We start from the raw sequence: 20,209 nt of genomic DNA, 5'->3' as shown, positions 1-20,209 counted from the left end.
TTGGTAGAATACATAAACAAATAAACCGAGCGAAGACAGTAAACACAAAAATGTGCAACAAACAAACTTACTCATAAAAAGCCCAGGCGGGGCCGCCTACTGAGCCCCCTAGGCAGACGTCTCAGCCATATCATGCGGCAAAGGCCCAAAGGGCTGGCTCTCCTCAGCCAGCGGCCTGGCGGGTGGAGGGCTCGAAGAAGACCGAGCCGCCGGGGCCTGCTCAGCAAGCACAGTCTCCGGCTGCCCGATGTTGGCCGCTGGCACGGGGGAAGGCACAACAACGGTGGGAGATGAAGGAGCGTGCTGCATGGCGACCTCCGCGCCCTCTTCAGAACTTGAATACAACCCACCAAAAATGTCGAGCATAGGATCGGCGACGCTAGCCTCCTGATGTTTGGCGACACTCGCAGCACCGTGCAAGGAGCGCGCCGGAGCAGCGCTGGCCCCTAGACGCTCCGCACCGCTCACAGCACCACACACAGGGCGCACCAGAGCTACAGGAGAGCCGCGATCCCCGCCGCTCGCGACCCGCACGTCCACTGATGGGACGGAGGAGCTCTAAACGTCTTCACTGCCGGCGGAGGCAATGCCAGCACTATCGGCAGAAGACGCGGCCGCCGCGATCACCAGAGCACCGGTCTTCTTCTTCTTTTTCGTAGGCACCTGAGCAACAGCGACGCCCTTCCTCTTCTTGGACTCGGCCTCCACCGTAACATTCTTCACGAAGGCCTTCTTCTTCTTCTTCTTAATTGAAGCCAGGACCTCGGCGAGAACCTCGCGCTCCCGGTAGATGATCCCGACCTCCTCAAAAACTCGATTGAGCCGCGGCATGGTGCCTGCCATGGCTCTCTGAGACATGTACTCATGCTCGGAAATTTTGCCAACCAACCCGACGGCGGCTTCCTCAACCTCGGAGATGAAACTGTCCTCCATCACCCCCTCCCCCAAAGACCGCCCGAAGCGGGGGAAAGGAATCCCGGCCTTCGGACCAAAAACAGGAACCTTCACCTGTTCCAACAGAAAGGTTGGATTGTCTTTGCCTAGGGGCCAGTAGTTGGAAGCCATAATCTCCTCCACCAGGTCACGGCCCCCAGAGTAGCGGCACATAGCCGCAAAAGCCCGGTCGCAAGCCTTCCTCGCCGAAGACATCTCCTCTGGTGGATCCACGCACGTATGCGGTGCCATCTCCTCCATTCTTGAAGTCAATGGATACTCCGCGACCTCCGCACCATCCTCGGTAGTGCCGCGGACCCCACAGGTCTTCACGTAGAACCACTGCTCAAGCCAACCGCGGTCCCACTTGCCCTTCTAGCAAAAAGAAATCTCCAGGCGGTCTATGCCTTGGTTCCTCTTCGACATAAAGGTGCAACTACCATACTGGTAGGTCACCTCCACCTCCTTGCCCTCTCGCACCTCCTTCTTCTTCTTCGGCTGCTTCTGCAGCTCGTAGTACGCGTAGAAGGTGTCCACATCCGGCTCGGCACCATAAGAAACACACGCCTAGCAAAATTTGCTGAGCGTAAGGAAGGTCGTAGGGGTCAGATGGTGAACTTGGACGTTGAACGTCTCCAACACCCGGCGGAGGAAGGGGACATAAGGAAGGCAGAGGCCACAGGTGAAAAAGTCCCAAAACACCATCGCATATCCCTCCTCCGGCTCCTGAACGGTCTGGCCGGGCGGAGGGATTTTTACCCTCGAAGAAGGAAAATACGATTCCTTCAACATCTCCATGACCGCCTCTTCAGTAATGGACGAGGGGCCGAAATCCCATGACTTTATTGCCATGTCTCTAGAATCTGCAGCGATCAGGTCTCTGACAGACGCGGAGACACTCCCCAAATCCTCCTCCACTAGCTTTTCAAATTCCAACATGGAGGCGGAGGCAAGCATGCACTCCTCAAAGTGTGCACTCCAGCCGGTGGCCCTAACGCCGAGAAGGTGGTGATAGGGTCCGAAGAAGGCAGGCCGGCGAGTATGGGCGGAGGCGGAAAGGAAAGCCACTGCGGCGGCAGACTAGGCGAAAGACGCAAGCGGAAAGACGGAACGCGCGAAGGTAGCTCAGGCGAAAGCAAAGAGAGCAGAGAGCGATTTCTCAAAGGCAAGGAAAGTGAATGTGCCATGCAGGGGGGACCCCGCCAACAACCCCGCCCTTATATAGGCCGCAGGCGACCGGTTTGACTCCCGACGTACAACGGTCATCTCCGGAGAATTCGCCTGCCGCCCAACGGTCATCTCCGGAGAAGTTGCAAGGTATACAACAGAAATCAATACGGCATAAACGGCCACTACGTAGGACAACAGCTAGTTTACAAGCCTAACGGCTACTATGACAAGACCAGCGGCCATGGCAGAGCTGGCCAGGGGGGAACCTGCGGGGATCGATCAGAGACGTGACTACGCGCAGTCTCCGCCCCAGCGGACGTCCTTGCTTAGGGCGTTTTGAGCTCATGACACGCTTAGGTGGACCATGGTCTCAAAAGGGGGGAACTGTTGTAACACGGCCTCCGAGAGTGGTGGAGACCTACGCGGCCAGTAGTTCGCAAAGACGTCTCCGACCGACTACCTAAGCAAAGGCCCAGCTACCACGCCTCCAGACCCAGGAAAGATGATGGTTTCTCAGACTGTGCTTGCAGGACACTACCGGTAACCCTGGCACAGCCTCCACCCGGTAAGCTCAAAGGTGTCTCTGGGCGGAGGGGGCGGAGGCTGCCCCGCTGCAAGGTTAATCAAGTGCCAACGTTACCTACGTGTGTGTGCAGGTAACAAGAGGAAGGCGCTCGTGGACGGTGCGGGCGCGCTGGTTTAGCCTCCGCTCGTAGGGGCGGAGGTCCAAGCAGGAGGACGGCAATACTGGGCGTCAAGGGTCAGCGGCCTCGACGTCCTAGAGGCGGAGACCTATGGCGGAGGCTTAAAGGCCCTTCGCCGAATCATGAGGCCCGATAGGGCGGAGACCGACGGCGGAGGTCCAAAGGCCCATCGCCGAATCCTGAGGCCTGATGGGCCGGTTGATCGCGCAGGCCCAGTACCTGAGGGCGGCAAGACAAGATTACCCCCGAGACGAAAGGCGAGTAGTGGAATATTCCGAGAATGTACTGTAGCAGTTGAAGGGTACTATTGTAAACTCTATAAAAGTGGTAGTTGAGCCCTATAAATAGGGAACACTTGTAACAGTACGCGAGGTTGGAGAATGAATTAATGAAACCTTAGTTTTACGTGTCGTTTCCCTACACGCCCACTTATCGTGTCTGTTTCCCGAGCCTCCGCCTGAGGGCAACGCTTGGCAGGCGGAGGCCTCTACCTCCTCCACTCTGTCTGAGACCGCAAGTCTCAACAAAAAACAAATTACCAGGGGTAGTTTTGTTAAGAGAACCGCTTCTGAAATATATTAGAAAGGATGGTGCTCTTAGTCAACCTTATCTAAAAATAACCCACTACAAATACCCTTCTTCCTCCATGCGACTGTAGCTGTCATGTGCGACTATAGTTGATCATGCCATTGTTTCACTTGGAGGCGAGAAATTGCAAAAAAGAGAGGAAGGGGGTTTTCCCTTTGAACCTTTGAAGGAGTTAGGTTTGAGAGGTGAGTTTATGCCATACCTAAAATCTTTTCAAAGTTTACCTTAACATTTATTTTACTAATTTTTGTTGTCATGTAGATCTAGATCTAGAGAGCCACGATGTTTGATAATTTTTCATTTTTGTTAGCAATTTAACCCATTTTTTTTTTGGCAAAACTTACTTGGTTCACATCAACTCTTGTTACTTTGTATAGTTACTTTGTCAATTTTAGTTCACAAATTTTAGATCATTTTAACTCTAGCTCTAGGCTTAGGACTACAATAATATTTATACAAAAATTTAGTCAATTCCTTCACCAGTTATCTGTGAATAATTATCTCGATCCAAATATACCCTTCCTCTTCAAATACCACATATGGATAGGTCATGGATGTACATGAAATGAAGGCATGAAGCCTCTTACATACAAATATGTGAGTGATTTTATTGACGCCGCTAAAAGACACGCTTTGATTAAGTAGACAAAAGGATATATATATATTGTCCCTGTTGTGAATGTCAGAACCATATAGTATGGTAGGATTCAAATACGATAAGATCACTTAGTAAAAAGAGGTTTCATGGAGAACTACACAATTTGGGATCATCATAGGGGTGAGATGTATAGAAGCAAGCAACCAGGAAGACATTGCACGAGAAGTAAGGGAAGCAAATGAGACTCATGAAGATTTCTATGATGCCAATCTTGTCATGATGCATGATTGTATGGGAGATGACAATACATAAGGTGGTGGTGGAGAATGTTGTGGTGGGGAGGACGATGTTGAAGAAAACAAAGAAAAAGAAGACTTCATGGAGGAAATGTTGCGCCATGCAGAAGTGGAATAATTTCTATTGAAGGCTACGAAAGGGCTAAATAATCTAGAGACGTTAAAAAAGGTGAGGAAAGAACGTTTGAATGAGGAGGCAAAGGGTTGTGGGAAAAAGGTGGTCTTTGCTATGTTTTGTGCTAGACATGCTTATCTTGAAGGCTAAATATGGCTAGTCCAATAGGAGTTTCAATGACCTATTGACTGTCTTGGTTTGTGTACTTCCTAAACCAAACTTTGTGCCCGCCAACACATATCAAGTGAAGAACCTTATCAGTCTATTGACAATGGGTGTGAAAAGAATACTTTGTGTCCAAGCCATTATACCCCATGTTTGTGGGATGTTTAAAGGTCTAACGAAATATCCAACATGTGGTGCTAGTCGATACAAAAGGAGCGACACTTATAGGGAGGAAGACAACCCTACTACAACTAGGAACAAGAGAAAGAAGGGTGGTAAGAAAAATGTCTCTACTCGGCGCCTTGAGGAAAATACTACATTAGCAGTAGATGGTACTGACCAAAGAAGAATCCCCGCATTGGTTATATGTGGTACCTACTATGACCAATCAATCGCTTGAGGCGTTTGTTCTCAAACCCAAGGGACTCACAACTCATGCGCTATCATGCTTACGATGAGTGCAAGAAAGACGATGGAGGGCTATGTCACCCATCTGATACAAAATAGTGGAAGGGCGTTGATCCCAAGTATTTAGGATTTCATGACGATCTGAGAAATGTAAGGGTCGCTTTGAGCACTAATGGAATAAATCCCTTTTGGTGACAAGACCGGCACACACAGCGCATTGCTGTTATCTTGTTAATTTACATCCTCTCTATATGGTTGTGTCAGAAGGGAAAATATTTGTTGCTGGCCATTTAATATCAGGCCCAAAATAACAGGGCATTGACATAGGTATTTTTCTTGAGTCATTACTGTAAGAAATGGAGACACAATGGAATAAAATGGAGTCAATACGTGGGATGAGCTTGCAAAGGGTGTATTCACATGCAGAGCCATTATTTTTGTTACCACCACTAACTACCTAGCACAGTTTTCCCTATCGGGACAGATCAAAGGCTTTCTGGGATGCTCAGAATGCTTGATTGACACTACAACTTATAGTTCCTAAAAGGATCCAGAAAGGTAATGTACATGCATCACCCAACGCTTCTTAGTGGAAGGATATAGGTACCGAAGTAAGAGGATGTTGAAAAACTTCATTGTTAGTACAATTGAGGCAGAGCATGTGCCAGAGAGGTGGGACGAGCATTACATGTATAACATGGTTAAGAACATCAAAGTTGCCTATGGTAAATGATAGGATGGAAAGAACAATAAGAGAGATACAACTTCGATTGATGACGTGCCCTTCAAGAAGATGTCAATCTTCTTTAAGTACCTGCCTTACTAGGCAAATTTGGCTATATGTGCCATTCCATTGATGACTTGCACATCACAAAGAATGTGTTTGAGAGCGTCATTGGTCCATGAAGTAGGCGGGCCGGGAGCGCAGAGATGCCTGATCTAATACAGGTTGGAAAGGATTTCATTTTTAGCAGCTCCATACTTGTCGATCATAGCTTCCTACCTACTCTCAAACTCTTTTGGACTTAGGTTGTGGTTCATAATTTTGTCGTAGTCCTCCCTCCAAGCCTTTTCTTGATGAAAAGTAAACACCAAGCCTTGACTCAACCTTTGAAATGATGTGCCAATGGCAGCATCAACGCCGGGTAGGTACAAAAACAACTCTTATTGTTACTGCCATTGCCAGGTCCTAATCTATGATCAAATTGATAGGCCCTACTAACCCATTCATTGCTTCTAGAAATGCTTGGAAAAGCCAAACATAGCTATTTCCAGTTTCATTCCTCATGAAAGCACATCCCGCTTGAATTAATTGTGCATACCTATTAATTGCTATGATTCTACTTATTAATCAGGTATGTACTCCCCCGTCCCTAAAAGAATGCAATTCTGGAACAGTGTCATGTACTAGTATATCAACTTTGACCAATTATAGATAAAAAAGTATAAATATTTATAATATTAAATAAATATCATTAGATTAATTATGAAGTGTATTTTTATAATAAATTAATTTAGAGTCATAAATGTGAATACTATTTACTAGAAACTTGGTGAAACGTGAACCACTTTACGTGTTACACAACCCATAGTTGCATTCTTTCACGGACGGAGGTAGTATTGTCGAAAGAAATGCAATCATTATATGTCTTGTATGCTTCTCATGCTGCACCATCTACCCAGAAAATATTCTCATCCTTATCATCAGCATCTTAGCTTTACTTTGAAGAAGAAATTGTTGTCTGCCTTTTCAGCTCATAGAAGTATACATGTGCCGGCCTTAAATTGCTCACATGCTTCTTATGATAAGGAACGAAATGTGCAAACCCATATGGCTCAGACATCAGCTGCATTATTTGGCTTGTTTCCAAGTTGTAGTCATGCAAAAGTCTTAGGAACTGCACTTCATCTTTTGGTATTCCGACATGTGATCTTAGAAAGTGATGGTTTGTCCACTAAGTTATGGTTGTGGTAATCAACAAATTGCTTAATAAACCACTTGTTCCCATTGAACTTGATCAGTATCCTTGCTCTGTAGTTAGTGTACGTCATCTTCTTTCTTTTCCTCTTGATGCCTATGCAGTTTGCCTATTTCCCTTTTGGTTCATCCACATCAGAACCATTGCTTTCAGAGGTAACATGCTCACAACCATCAACTTCAATGATTTCTTCATCAACACCCTTTCTCTATTTACCTTTTCCTTCCTTGTTGCACACAAACAAGACCTTATCAAGTAACTTTGTAATATAGAGAAGCCCTTCCTTCTATCATAATCATTGTAGAGCCTAGCCTCTTCCATTGTCTCAAACATCTTTCCAACATATGGCTCATCAGGTGAAGAAATTTCTGCTAGGAATTGTAAGTCTCTACATCATCAATTTCAACTTCTGTAACACCAATAGTTTCAGCAACTTCAACTTTTGTAACACAATAGCTGCCACAGGTTCGACTTCATTTATATTAGGGGTTGCCTCTATGTGTGTTTCTTCCAGAGAGCATCGTAGCTCTGAAATTGTAGGCAAATATGAGATTCTACTGTCATAAACTGCCTCACAGTTACTAGACAAATCAGCAGTCACTTGCACCCAGAACATAGGATTCCATGTCTCCCCATAATATGCTTCTGCTGGAAGCTCGTTTAGAACCATCCCCTTTTTTCTGCACTTTTCTTTTCAAATAAGTAATTATAGGTTATCTTTAAATCATTTATTGCAAATTATTAGGCAACTACTAACAAAACTACTAGTACTTACATAGGCAAATGACAACATAATTAGATCCTCAATACACTTTAATCGTCAGTCACAAAAAAATACACTTTAATCGTCTAATATCAATTCATGGCCTTTGTTACAGGTTTGATGACATTGTGTAGGCACTAGCAGATCAAGGGCAAAAATAAGATACAACAATATATTTAGATTCTCAGTACACTTTAGTTGTTTAATATAAATTCATGGCCTTTTTTACAGGCTTGATGGCATTGTGTAGGCACTAGTAGATCCAAGGCAAGAACCACATACAACAACAATATGTAGGGACTTGCAGATCCAGGGCAAAAAAAAAAAAAAAAAAGAGAAAGATACAGGAACAATCTATGATTTCGTTGCAACTAAATGCAACAGTAATCAGGCGACACTAGTAAGGTGATAGAACTACGTTCAGAAACATTTGGTAATTCCATTTTCACATAACAACATGATGTAAAGATGAACTGGGGAGGAGATAAGAGAAGTGAAATAAGTCCCAGAATCAAATAATCTGATGTAAAATTACCTAATGGTGCTGATTCGTTTGCTTGATACTTGCGTGCATCTGATCCAGTGGACTTGAGTTCCTCCTGTGTGACTTCTGTGAGATTGGTAGATCCGATCTGGTATGTGTTGTCTTGCGTGCGGAAGAAGCAAATTGCTTGCTTGGAGTGGGCCCAAAGCTCGCGAGCGGCGTGAGTTCAGCTACGGGCGCACGCTGTTTCCCCCGGAAAGCACCCGCCCGTGCTCGTTTTCCATAAACGACAGCCTACTTAATGCGCTTCGAAATATGGAATGTGCATTTGGATCACACATATATATCCTGCATGCTCACGCTGTAGCAAAAATCATATTTGGGGTTCTAAACTATCCCAGATAAAAAAGTTGTCAACTACTCCATCCATAATAGAATGCAACTATGGTATTGATCCTATCAAACTAGTTTAAATTTAATCAAATTTATAATTAATAGCATTAGCATTTGTGTTTCCAATAAAGTTTAGTACAAAAATATATTACATAAACTCTAATCAATTATAAATGACAGAGATACCAAATGATAGGTGGGCCCCACTGCTAGGCCAGTAAAACTAGCCAAGAAAAAACTTTGAATGGTCAAGGGAGTACTTGATATGATTTTAAAAGTTAACTCGGGCTACGGGGTAGACACCCCAAGCTATTTTAGCTTAAGGTAGAGGGTTTCTCACCCAGCCTAAGAAAACCCCCGAACCTCATGCCCCGCTCGCACACTAGGCGAGGGAACCGGTCCATTTTACCTATGCTTTAGGAACGCGGGACAGGCACGGGTTTTTTTTTCCACACCGTGGACTAAAAATTCGCCTAACCAAGGATTCGAACTTTGGTCACAGGAGACGCCACACTACTACACAAAATCTTTTGCGAGGCGTTTCGAAATTGGCCTCGGAGGTGGGCGGACTTTAAAATCGCCTCGATTAATGCCTGGGATTAACCGAGGTAGACATTTTTTTTATTAACTGAGGCGGTTACAGTCAACCGCCTCTAAAATTGATTTAACGAGGCGTTAAAAAATAACCGCCTCCTACAATCTATTAATTGAGGCGGGCCTTATAAGAAGCCCGCCTCCAAAAATGCCTCATTTTCTAAGGCGGGCCACCTAAAAAGCCCGCCTCAGTTAATAGGCTGAGGACCAGCCAAGCCCATGAAATCATGCGGCCCATCCTACCTTATTGGTGAAAGGTCCTTGTGTGGTTTTGGTAATTGAGTGACAAACTAGGTGGACTAATTGTATTTATGTGAGATACACAGGTGATTAATCCACATGTACATATGTGTGAGCAACATATGCCATGAAGGTGAAAATGGCTCGGAGATGTTGCAATGCTCACACATGTGATGATGAATGAGCTTATTGCACATGAGACATGACATTGAGTCATATGATCAAGGTGAAGAAGATTAAGACAAGACTTGACTTAATGGACCGGTTGCAAGTGTGAAGGACAAGTCAGAGGCTTTGGAGCGATGGACCATGTGGCGGTGAAGCTTGAGCAAGACTTGGCGCCGATGGACGAAGGCAACGGTGAAAAGCAAGTGAAGTCAAGATCGATGAACCAATATGATCACGTGATGATATGGAGTGGATCATATTATTATTGATCATGTTGGTGCATGTGTTGCATCGACATTGGAGGAGATGGAATGGAATGTGCAAGGCAAAGGTATAACCTAGGGCATTTTATTTCACCGGTCATAGGTGTGTAGAGAAGTTTGTGACCGGGTTTATGATAGATGGCCGTACTATCAAGAGGGGAAAACTTGTTTGCATATCGGTCATCTAGTGCCACTCGAGTGATATAACTTTGCATCGTCGCTAGGATTGAGTGGCGTGGCAAGTTGAGTGGCTAATCCTTTGAAAAATGATTGTGAAAATGCTAACACACATACACATAGCGGTGTACACTTTGTGGTGTTAGCACATTTCCAAAGGAGATGAAGTTGGAGTTGATGTGGATCAACTCGGCGATGGAACGGAGGTGAGAAGGGTTCGAAACTCCACCGGCGCCCTATACAGAAAAGACAGGGTCTCACAGAGTGGACCGGACACTGGTCACGTGGTGACCGGACGCTGGGGTCCTACGTCTGGTCAGTGGCGGTAGAGAGCGTGCAGGCATCGGTCTTCGACCGAACGCTGGCGCTGGAAGTGACCGGACGCTGGCAGGGTGCGTTCGGTCAGGCTGACGTACGGTGATGTAAGCAACACAGAAAAGTTGGAGAAGGACCGAACGCTGACGCTGCGTCCGATCGTGACCGACCGGACGCGTTCGATCGTGACTAGTACCTTACGGGAAACGACCGGACGCTGGGGTTGCTGCGTCCGGTCAGTTTGTGCAGCTACGTCCAGTCATCACTTGACCGTTGAGATCAAGTGACTGGAGTTGAATGGAGGCGACACATGGCGAGCATCCGTTGACCGGACGCTGAGGTCCTGTGTCCGATCGATACGACCGGAGCGTCCGGTCGTCCCGAGTTTTGCCTAGTGAAGGGGTAACGGCTAGTTTAGCCCGTGGGGCTATAAATAGAAGATGGTCTCGGCCATGGCTAGAGCTGAGTACCTCGGGGGACTTTGTGTCCATGCTTGAGAGTGCTTGGGAGCCCTCCATCTCACATATGCTTGATAGTGATCATCCGATTGTGTGAGAGAGCAATTCCAGTGTGATTGCACCGTGAGGTTGCATCGAGTGGCACTAGGTGATCAAGTTGCAAGCCGGTGGTGCTTGTTACTCTTAGAGGTTGCCACCTCCTAGACGGCATGGTGGTGGTCTCCGTTGAAGCCCGAAAGAAGCTTGTGTGGTGCTCCGGAGAAGAGCTTTGTGAGGGGCATTGTGCTCGCCCCGCGGGAGCCGTGAAGAGCAACTCTAGTTGAGCGTGTCATGGAGCTACCCTCACTTTCGGGGTAGGTTCTTGCGGTGCCCGACGTGCGGACTTGGCGGGTGATACCAATTAGCCGCCGAACCACCAAGTGAGCGGTCGACACAATGGGGACTAGCGTGTTGGCAAGCACATGAACCTCGGGAGAAAAATCACCGTGTCAACCTTGTTCTTTCCGTTGGTTTGCAATCCCCTTTCACAAGCTTGTATTTATATTTCATATACATTGTGCTTGTATAGTTGCTCTTGTAATTAGTTAGCTTGTGTAGCTTACTAGTTACCTTCTTGCTTGTGTAGCATAGAAGTAGCTCCCTTGCGTGGCTAATTTGGTTTGTGTAACCTTGTTAGTCACATTACTTAGTTTGTGTAGCTAAGTAATTGTGCTCTCTAATTTGGCATTGGTTGCCTTGTTATTGAGCATTGCTAGTGAGCTTAGGTGGCTTTGTGCTTTTGCTTACTAGCTTGTGTAGGAGCTCCCTTGTTGCTTGAAGTACTAGTGGCATAGGTTTGTGTGACCTTGCTTCTAGAATTGGTTAGGTGAGCTCTAGCTAGCCTGGCACCTTTGTTGCTTAATTAGTATCTTTGGAAGGTGCTAGATAGAGGGGTGTAGTCTTGGCTAGACCGATAGTTTTAATTCTGCACTTGTTTCGGTTAGCCGATGTGATTATTTTTAGAAAGGACTATCCCCCCCTCTAGTCCGCCATCTCGACCTTATAATCGGGCTACTATATATTCAAGACTTAGGGTTTTGTTCCCCTCCACTTGCTCTCTCTCTCTCAGCCATCTCTCTTAGTGGCGTCCGTAGCCGAGAGAGTCGCGACTCCCATGACTCCACTGTAGGGTCGAGATGGCGGACTAGAGGGGGGGGTGAATAGTCTTTTCTAAAATTAATCGTGTTGGCTAACCGAAACAAGTACGGAATTAAAACTATCGGTCTAGCCAAGACTACACCCCTCTATCTATGTTCTCTAGCACCTTCCAAAGATACTAATTAAGCAATAAAGGTGCCGGGCTAGCTAGAGCTCGCCTTACCAATTCTAGAAGCAAGGTCACACAAACCTATGCCGCTAGTACTTCAAGCAACAAGGGAGCTCCTACACAAGCTAGTAAGCAAAAGCACAAAGCCACCTAAGCTCACTAGCAATGCTCAATAACAAGACAACCAATGCCAAATTAGAGAGCGCAAATACTTAGCTACACAAACTAAGCAAAGTGACTAACAAGGTTACACAAACCAAATTAGCCACGCAAGGGAGCTACTTCTATGCTACACAAGCAAGAAGGTAACTAGTAAGCTACACAAGCTAACTAATTACAAGAGCAACTACACAAGCATAATGTATATGAAAGTAATTACAAGCTTGTGTAACGAGGATGCAAACCAATGGGAAGAACAAGGTTGACACGGTGATTTTTCTCCCGAGGTTCACGTGCTTGCCAACACTCTAGTCCCCGTTGTGTCGACCGCTCACTTGGTGGTTCGGCGGCTAATTGCCATCACCTGCCAAGCCCGCACGTCGGGCACCGCAAGAACCTACCCCGAAAGTGAGGGTAGCTCAATGACACGCTCAACTAGAGTTGCTCTTCGCGGCTCCCGCGGGGCGAGCACAATGCCCCTCACAAAGCTCTTTCCGGAGCACCGCACAAGCTTCTTGCGGGCTTCAACGGAGACCACCACCAAGCTGTCTAGGAGGTGGCAACCTCCAAGAGTAACAAGCACCACCGGCTTACAACACAATCACCTAGTGCCACTCGTTGCAACCTCACGATGCAATCGTACTAGAATCGCTCTCTCACACAATCGAATGATCACTATCAAGTATATGTGAGATGGAGGGATCCCAAGCACTACTACACAAGCCACCAAGGCTCTAGTGTGCTCAGCTACCGGCCCAAGGCCGACCATGGCTTCTATTTATAACCCCACGAACAAATAGAGCCGTTACCCCTTCACTAGGCAAAAGTCGGGACGACCGGATGCTCCGGTCCGATCGACCGGACGCTGAACCCCAGCGTCCGGTCGTGCGATGCACGCCACATGTCCCCTTCTTCAAACGTTGTTCGTCCGATCTCAACGGTCATCTGTCGATCGGACGCTGCAACAATAACTGACCAGACTCAGCAACCCTAGCGTCCGGTCGTTTCCAGTAAGGTACCAGACATGACCGGACGCGTCCAGTCGGTCACGATCGGATGCAGCACCAGCGTCCGGTCACTTCTAGCTTCTCTGCTTTGCCTGCGTCATCACACGTTACCCTGATCGGACGCACACAGTCAGCGTCCGGTCACTTCCAGCGTCAGCGTTCGGTCGATGACCGACGCTTGCACACTGTCTGACATCACTGACCGGACGCTGGAACCCAGCGTCTGGTCACCACGTGACCAGCGTCCGGTGCACTCTGTGAGACCCTATCTTTTCGGTCTAGTGCGCCGGTGGCACCGTCGAACTGTCCGCACTCTACGGGCGGACACTCCGCCGGTGGAGTTGCGAACCCTTCTCGCCTCCGTTCCATCGCTGAGTTGATCCACATCAACTCCAACTTCATCTCCTTTATAAATGTGTCAACACCACCAAGTGTACACCACCATATGTATGCGTGTTAGCATTTTCACAATCATTTTTCAAAGGATTAGCCACTCAACTTGCCACGCCACTCAATCCTAGCGACGATGCAAAGTTATATCACTTGAGTGGCACTAGATGACCGATATGCAAACAAGTTTGCCCCTCTTGATAGTATGGCCATCTATCCTAAACCCGGTCATAAACTTCTCTACACACCTATGACCGGTGAAATGAAATGCCCTAGGTTATACCTTTGCCTTGCGCATTCCATTCCATCTCCTCCAATGTTGATGCAACACATGCATCAACATGATCAACAATGATATGATTCACTTCATATCATCACGTGATCATATTGGTTCATCAATCTTGACATCACTTGCTTTTCACCGTTGCCATTGTCCATCGGCGCCAAGTCTTGCTCAAGTTTCACTGCCACGCGGTCCATCACTCTAAAGCCTCCAACTTGCCCTTCACGCTTTCAACCGGTCCATCAAGCCAAGTCTTGTCTTGATCTTCTCCACCTTGATCACATGACTCAATGTCATTTCTCATGTGCAATGAGCTCCTTCATCATCACATGTGTGAGCTTTGCAACATTTCTAGGTCATTTTCACCTTCATGGCATATGTTGCTCACACACATGTACCTGTGGACTAATTACCTGTGTATCTCACATAAACATAATTAGTCCACCTAGGTTGTCACTTAATTACCAAAACCACACAAGGACCTTTTATCCACCCTCTCTCCCTCCACTCTCTCCCTTGCACCTCCCGAGCAGACGGACTCGAGCAGATCCCGGCGAGCCTAAGGTCCTCTCCCTCAGATCCCACCGGCGCGCCCCTTCCTCTCTCCGGTGGGCGGTGGGCCCCAGCGCGCGCGGCCCTGCCCCGACGTTCCAGCCCCGGCGTGCGGCGCGCGCGCGTCCCTGCCCTGGCGGTGCAGCGTCCCGGCGGCACGCGAGCCGGTGAGCTTCCTCCCGGCGGTGCAGATGTGCGAGGCGGTCTGCTCTTTCACAACGGCGCTCAAGAACCGGCGGCGGCGCGGCGAGCGAGACCCAGTGGCCAGATCCGTCCTCAAGCAGGTCTCCTCTCTCTCTCTCTCTCTCGGTCTACTCTCTGTCTACCTCTCTCACACTCCGTCTCCTTGCAGATCAAGATCCTGATCCAAGGCAGCGGCGACACGATGGGTGGACAGATGGCTTCAATCTACTCTCTCTATCTCGGTCTACTCTAGGCGGCGGACAGCGGCTGCTCCTCCGTGCGGATGGCAGCACGATGGACGACGGTGGGGCCTGATCTAGCTCGTGTGCTGGGAACGGGCTCACCTGCGGGCTCAGGAACGGGCTTGTCGATGGGCTCGAGTTTGTTTTTTGTTTTTTATCGATTAACCGAGGCAGACGTTCTCCATTGAATGATTAACCGAGGAGGTCATGGCAACCACCTCGGTTAAGGCCATGATTAACCGTGAATTTTCGTCCGAGGCGGTTGCAAAAACCACCTCGGTTAACCCTTTTTGTCCGCCTCAGTTAAGATTCCTGCAGTAGTGTCACCTAAGGCTTGTATTTAGTGGGGTTATTTCAAATTCGGTGACTAGCTCAGGAGTTGAGTCGGATTTTACTCTTTTAAAAAAAATATATGTTTGTTGCACGTAGTCTTTTCTCTCAAATAATCCGCAGGAGTTCTACGTACGTACGTCCAAATTTAGTAATTTACGCAGCATGCTCTGTGGAGGCATGCGGTGGCGGCTGGCCAACCATCAGCTCAGAGCCGGTGTCGTCATCGTTTGAGGCTGTGGTCGCCGATAGCAAACAAAAAATAAAATAAAATTTATTGGCGGTCCTCAAAGTTATCTTAAGATGTCGTCGAGATAGCCAAAGTCGCAAAATATATTCTTTTGTCCCTAAAATTGTAATGGGTTCGTTAAGATCCAAATGAGTATTTACCCAATCCACTATATACTTGGCACGGATCTGATAGATGGGACCTACCCGTCAGTGGCAAGGCTCTAACCTAGAAAAATCATACGACATCGGATAAAGATGATTTTTCATGAAAATTGTAGCTTTCGATTGGATCTACAACTTTCTAGTTTTAAGTTTTTTTATTTGAGATCATTAAAATTGTAAAAAAATAATATAGAGTTTCAACAACATATTAATCGCTATATATCGTTCTTGTATGGTGTCCGATAAAGACACTATGCATATAAATTTAGCTCTCGGTTAGATGTACAAATTCTTAGCTCAATTTTGTCATTTGAGGTCGTTAAGATGTTCAAAAAAATAATATAAAGTTTTAGCAGCATATTAAGGTGGAGCCTTGCCAATGACATGTGGGCTCTATCTATCAGATCCATATCACATAGGATAGCAAGTTAGGTAAACACCAGTTTAGACATAGATGAAAGTCATAAACTTCAGGGACCAAAAAAATACATTTTGGGACTTTTGGGACCTCGATGACACCTCAAGAAAACTTTAAGCACCGTTGATGGATTTTATTTTATTTTTAAAAAAAATTGACACTCATGTTACTCGGGAACCAAAACATCCTAAATGCCTGCGCCGGACTCGATTGGAATGGACGTAGGTATGGGTTAACTATAAATTTTGCTGTTTTTATTTTGTTTATTAATTTAACATCCCACCGTCTCATTGTCTTACCGGGGCGGCGGTGGTGTGGCGTCAGAGCCTATGGAGGGAGCTACGATCCGCCCGCCATGCCATGCAGGACAAGCTCTCCCTAGGATCGAGCTGTTAATAATTTGGATTTGGATCTTGCTTACACAAGCATGGACGACACGCACTGATTCCTGCGATCTTGCAAATCCTCACACATAATTTGTTTCCATATCATGGAAACGGCTCCAACCTGTATCCTTTTCATTCCACACGTAGTTCCGTGCTATAAAACCACCACCATCTCCTTCCCTTCCATTGTACCAAGCCGCCGCCTAATCGTTTCCCCTTTGATCTGATCTGCAGGCGCCCGAGCCCGATCCATGGCTCGCAAGAAGGTGACCCTGCACCGGATCGCCAACGACTCCACCCGGCGCGGGACCTTCAAGAAGCGGCGCAAGGGCCTGATAAAGAAGGCGAGCGAGCTGGCCACGCTGTGCGACGTCGACACCTGCGTTGTGGTGTACGGCGAGGGCGAGTCGCAGCCGGAGGTGTGGCCCGACGTCCCCACGGCAGAGCACGTCCTCGCGCGGTTCAAGGCCGTGCCGGAGCTGGACCAGTGCAAGAAGATGCTGGACATGGAGGGCTTCCTCAAGCAGCGCATGGACAAGCTCCGGGAGCAGCTGCACAAGGCGCAGCGCGACAACCGGGAGCGCGAGGCCACGCTCCTCCTGCACGACGCCATCGTCGGCCGCCGCCCCGGCCTCGTGGGCCTCTCCGTCGAGGAGATCGCCAGCCTCGGATGCATGGTGGAGAGCCGCCTCAAGGGCGTCAAGGACGCCATCGAGCGACTCCAGCGGATGGGACAGGAAGTCCCGGCGTCGGTGGCGGCGGCGCTGCAGCCCCAGGCGCCGTCGTCCATGCCACTGATGCCTGCTTACAGCGCCGGGACGACCGGCCACAGGGACATGACGATGCAGATGCAGGCACCGCACCCGCAGGCGGGCTGGCTGGTGGCCGGCGGGGATCTTGGCGCGCTGGTCCACGGTGGTGGCTTCGGCGCCGGCACCAGCGCCGGTGGCGACATGATGATGCCGCAGTTTGGCAACATGGCTGTCGGATTTGCGTGGTCTGATCCTGCTGGTCAGTATTTCCATTCCATGTAAAAGGAGGCTTCGTATCGCATTCGCATGCATGTACTCCTATGGATTAAAGCATGCCAAATTCGTAGTTTGTCCCCTATCTGTTCTGGGCTGGCTGGCTCGTCCGGGGGGTCCCGCCTCGCTCATGTTTGGGCACATATATTTGATCTTTATATATAATTAAATAAACTTTGCCTATAGGGTTACCAAGTAATTGTACTTTGTCATGTGACATGGTTTCATGGCCGCTCTGTTATGATGTTCCATCACAAATCATTCCCGTGTATTGCAAGTTTGTTTAATAAAGCTCAATATATATATTATGTTGTCTATGTACCACTACCACGCACCATGGTTTTCGAAGGATAGACCACTCTCATCCGCTGTCTGCCGAGCGATTGCTCTGACCACTCTCTGTTACTGCTCTGTGCCGTGCTCTGCCAAAATATTTCGGTTCGAAAGCATCTGGCACAAACTGCATGGCTACTCTGATAATGTGCGTGCTGCATAGACCTGCTGCCCGCTGGTGGTTGCCAGACCTCCACGCTGGCGATCCCGCCTCCCCACATGGCTGCACTGCTCTCCGGCCTCTGCCTGTCCGTGTGACAGCCATGGTTCAGTGGTACGTTCGTCTGGGTGATAAGCCATGATTGAAAATATTGTTGGCTGATTTGTTATGAGAGAAAATTGGGTGATAAGCCATGATTGAAAATATTGTTGGCTGATTTGTTATGAGAGAAAAATACTGTTCATTGGCTGAAAAAGTACGGTTTATAAGCCAAGCAAACAGAACGCCGGATTCAGTTCTTTTTTTTTCGTAATGCATAGACGCGGGCGTCCCCGCTCACTACCGTGTCGTCCGCTCGCTCCCCGCCCGTGCCACGCGCCCCTGCAGCCATCCTCTGCCGCACCCCCATCCTACTCTCCATGTTCTTGTCCTTCCCATCTCTCGGTGTCTCTCGTGTCCGCTGGCATAGCCCCGCGGTGCCACCGCTGCCTCATTCCTTCACCCAAGCCGACCATCCCACCTCCTCCCTCAGTTCGCACAACACCTCCGTCCCCGACCTCTTCCCCAACCTAGCACTATCGGGATGCCTCGTCACCACGGGCCACCACCACTGCCCCTACCAATGGTCACTGGGCTCATGTGACGGGGAGCCTCATGTCGTCCCCAGCCAAGCCAAGGGCACCCACAAGTGTTGCTTGTGCTGGTGGTGCTCACGCGCTGTCGGCTCCATCCCCAACGCTCAGAATCAACCAGCCCCGGCCTCGCCTCCACCCGTGATGCCGTGTATCAAGTGTTTCATACGTATGTTTTTAAGTGTTTCATTTGAATGTTGTGTATGTTGCGAGCGTATGTTTAATGTTGTAGGCATATGTTTAAAGTGTTTCAGTTGTTTCAAATATATGTTTCAAGTGTTTTAGGTGTTTCATACATATATTGCAAGTGTTTCATCTGGATGTTGTAAAAGTATATCTGGATGTTGCATATGTTTGCAATAGCTTTTCAAGTGTTTTCATGTGTTTTGCAAGTGTTTTTGAGACGTATGTTGCATGTGTATTAGACGTATGTTGTAAATGTTTTATCTATACGTTGCAAAAGTAGATCTGGTGTTGCACATGTTGTAATAGGACCCACCTACCGTAACTGTCTACTGCAGCTACTGGGGCGCCGCCAAGCGAGCACATACTGTTCCCGCGTGCATGCGCGTGAGAAGTAAAGGGGCCACGAGCGGTCCCGCGTGCTGGCGTGAGGCGCGGTAGAGTGAGTCGTCTGGGCGGCACGAGTGGTCCCCGTGTGGGCGTGGGCGCCAACGTCCGAACTGTATTTTTATTAATGAAAGAGAGAGTTTAGAACAAGCATTAAGAAACAAAAAAAGTTACAAAGAAAATCAAAGCTATTACACATAATCTTCTAGCCATCGACTAACACGAGGTTTATAAGACTTCTTTGACCGAAGAATAACTTAGGCAAAATCATTCTTGAAGTGCCTTTTTACGTTTGGAATAGACAGTTAAACATTTCTAAAAATTGTATAATTTCTGACTGACCAAATGGTCCAACTCATTGAGATGATTATTATTTCCATAGAAAAGGGCAACAAAAGCTGTATTCGAAGGAGGTAATGGTGTCAAAAGGATCTACAGAATTTTGGATTGACAAAACCAAAGTGCTCCAACACTGCTCTGCAAAAAACAATTTAGAAAGAGATGCAGAAAAGTTTCTTAAGTACAGAGGTTGCATGCAGCACAATTGTAATCTTCCAAAAACATATTCTTCCTTAGCAAATTTCTGGTGCTGAGCCTATCCCTCATAAGTAACCAGAAAAAACTTTTCTTTTGTTCTGACTACAACTCTTCAAATGCCATGAAAAGGCTGGGTGAACCTGCCTTGTACCAATGAGATGGGCATAAGCTTTTTGGGAGGAGAAGATATTAGGGCAGTCCCAATAGAAGAAACTGATGCGGTTTCCATAGCACAAGAAATAATTAGAGGAACGTGTCTTTGTGTAATAATTATTTTCTCTTTCTCTCTCCTAACTCTATCTTCTTCCTCTAATGGGAATGTGGCACGAGCCCCCTGGAAACTGGTGGTTTCTCCCCAATGGCGATTTCATGGTTTCTTGATGCATTGGGTCAAGAGAAGACCTGATTTCTTCATGAGGAAACCATTTCTAGTATTTTTGTTCTCTTTCTTCTTTAATTACGTTGCCATGTCAGCATTTTGCCTACATGACA

The 20,209-nt window shown here is 47.6% G+C and overlaps 1 protein-coding gene across 1 annotated transcript; it reads left to right on the top strand.

Moving 5' to 3' along the window:
* The first annotated feature begins 16,711 nt into the window (after nucleotides 1-16,711).
* On the top strand, nucleotides 16,712-18,076 carry LOC136532065 (agamous-like MADS-box protein AGL80). Its single transcript, XM_066524690.1, has 2 exons — nucleotides 16,712-17,471; nucleotides 17,982-18,076. The coding sequence occupies exons 1-2, from the start codon at nucleotides 16,712-16,714 to the stop codon at nucleotides 18,074-18,076; spliced, it is 855 nt and encodes a 284-aa protein (XP_066380787.1).
* The last annotated feature ends 2,133 nt before the right edge of the window (nucleotides 18,077-20,209 follow it).

Source organism: Miscanthus floridulus, unplaced genomic scaffold, assembly GCF_019320115.1.
Source record: "Miscanthus floridulus cultivar M001 unplaced genomic scaffold, ASM1932011v1 fs_518_3, whole genome shotgun sequence".
Classification (NCBI taxonomy): Eukaryota; Viridiplantae; Streptophyta; class Magnoliopsida; order Poales; family Poaceae; genus Miscanthus; species Miscanthus floridulus.
Note: the sequence above shows the minus strand (reverse complement) of the source record. Positions and strands in the feature narration are given on the sequence as shown.

Coding starts and splice junctions, on each gene's coding strand:
- LOC136532065 (XM_066524690.1), top strand. CDS start 16,712: ATGGCTCGCAAGAAGGTGACCCTGCACCGGATCGCCAACGACTCCACC. Junction 17,472..17,981: donor TGCGTGGTCTGATCCTGCTG/GTCAGTATTTCC, acceptor CGTGCTGCATAG/ACCTGCTGCCCGCTGGTGGT.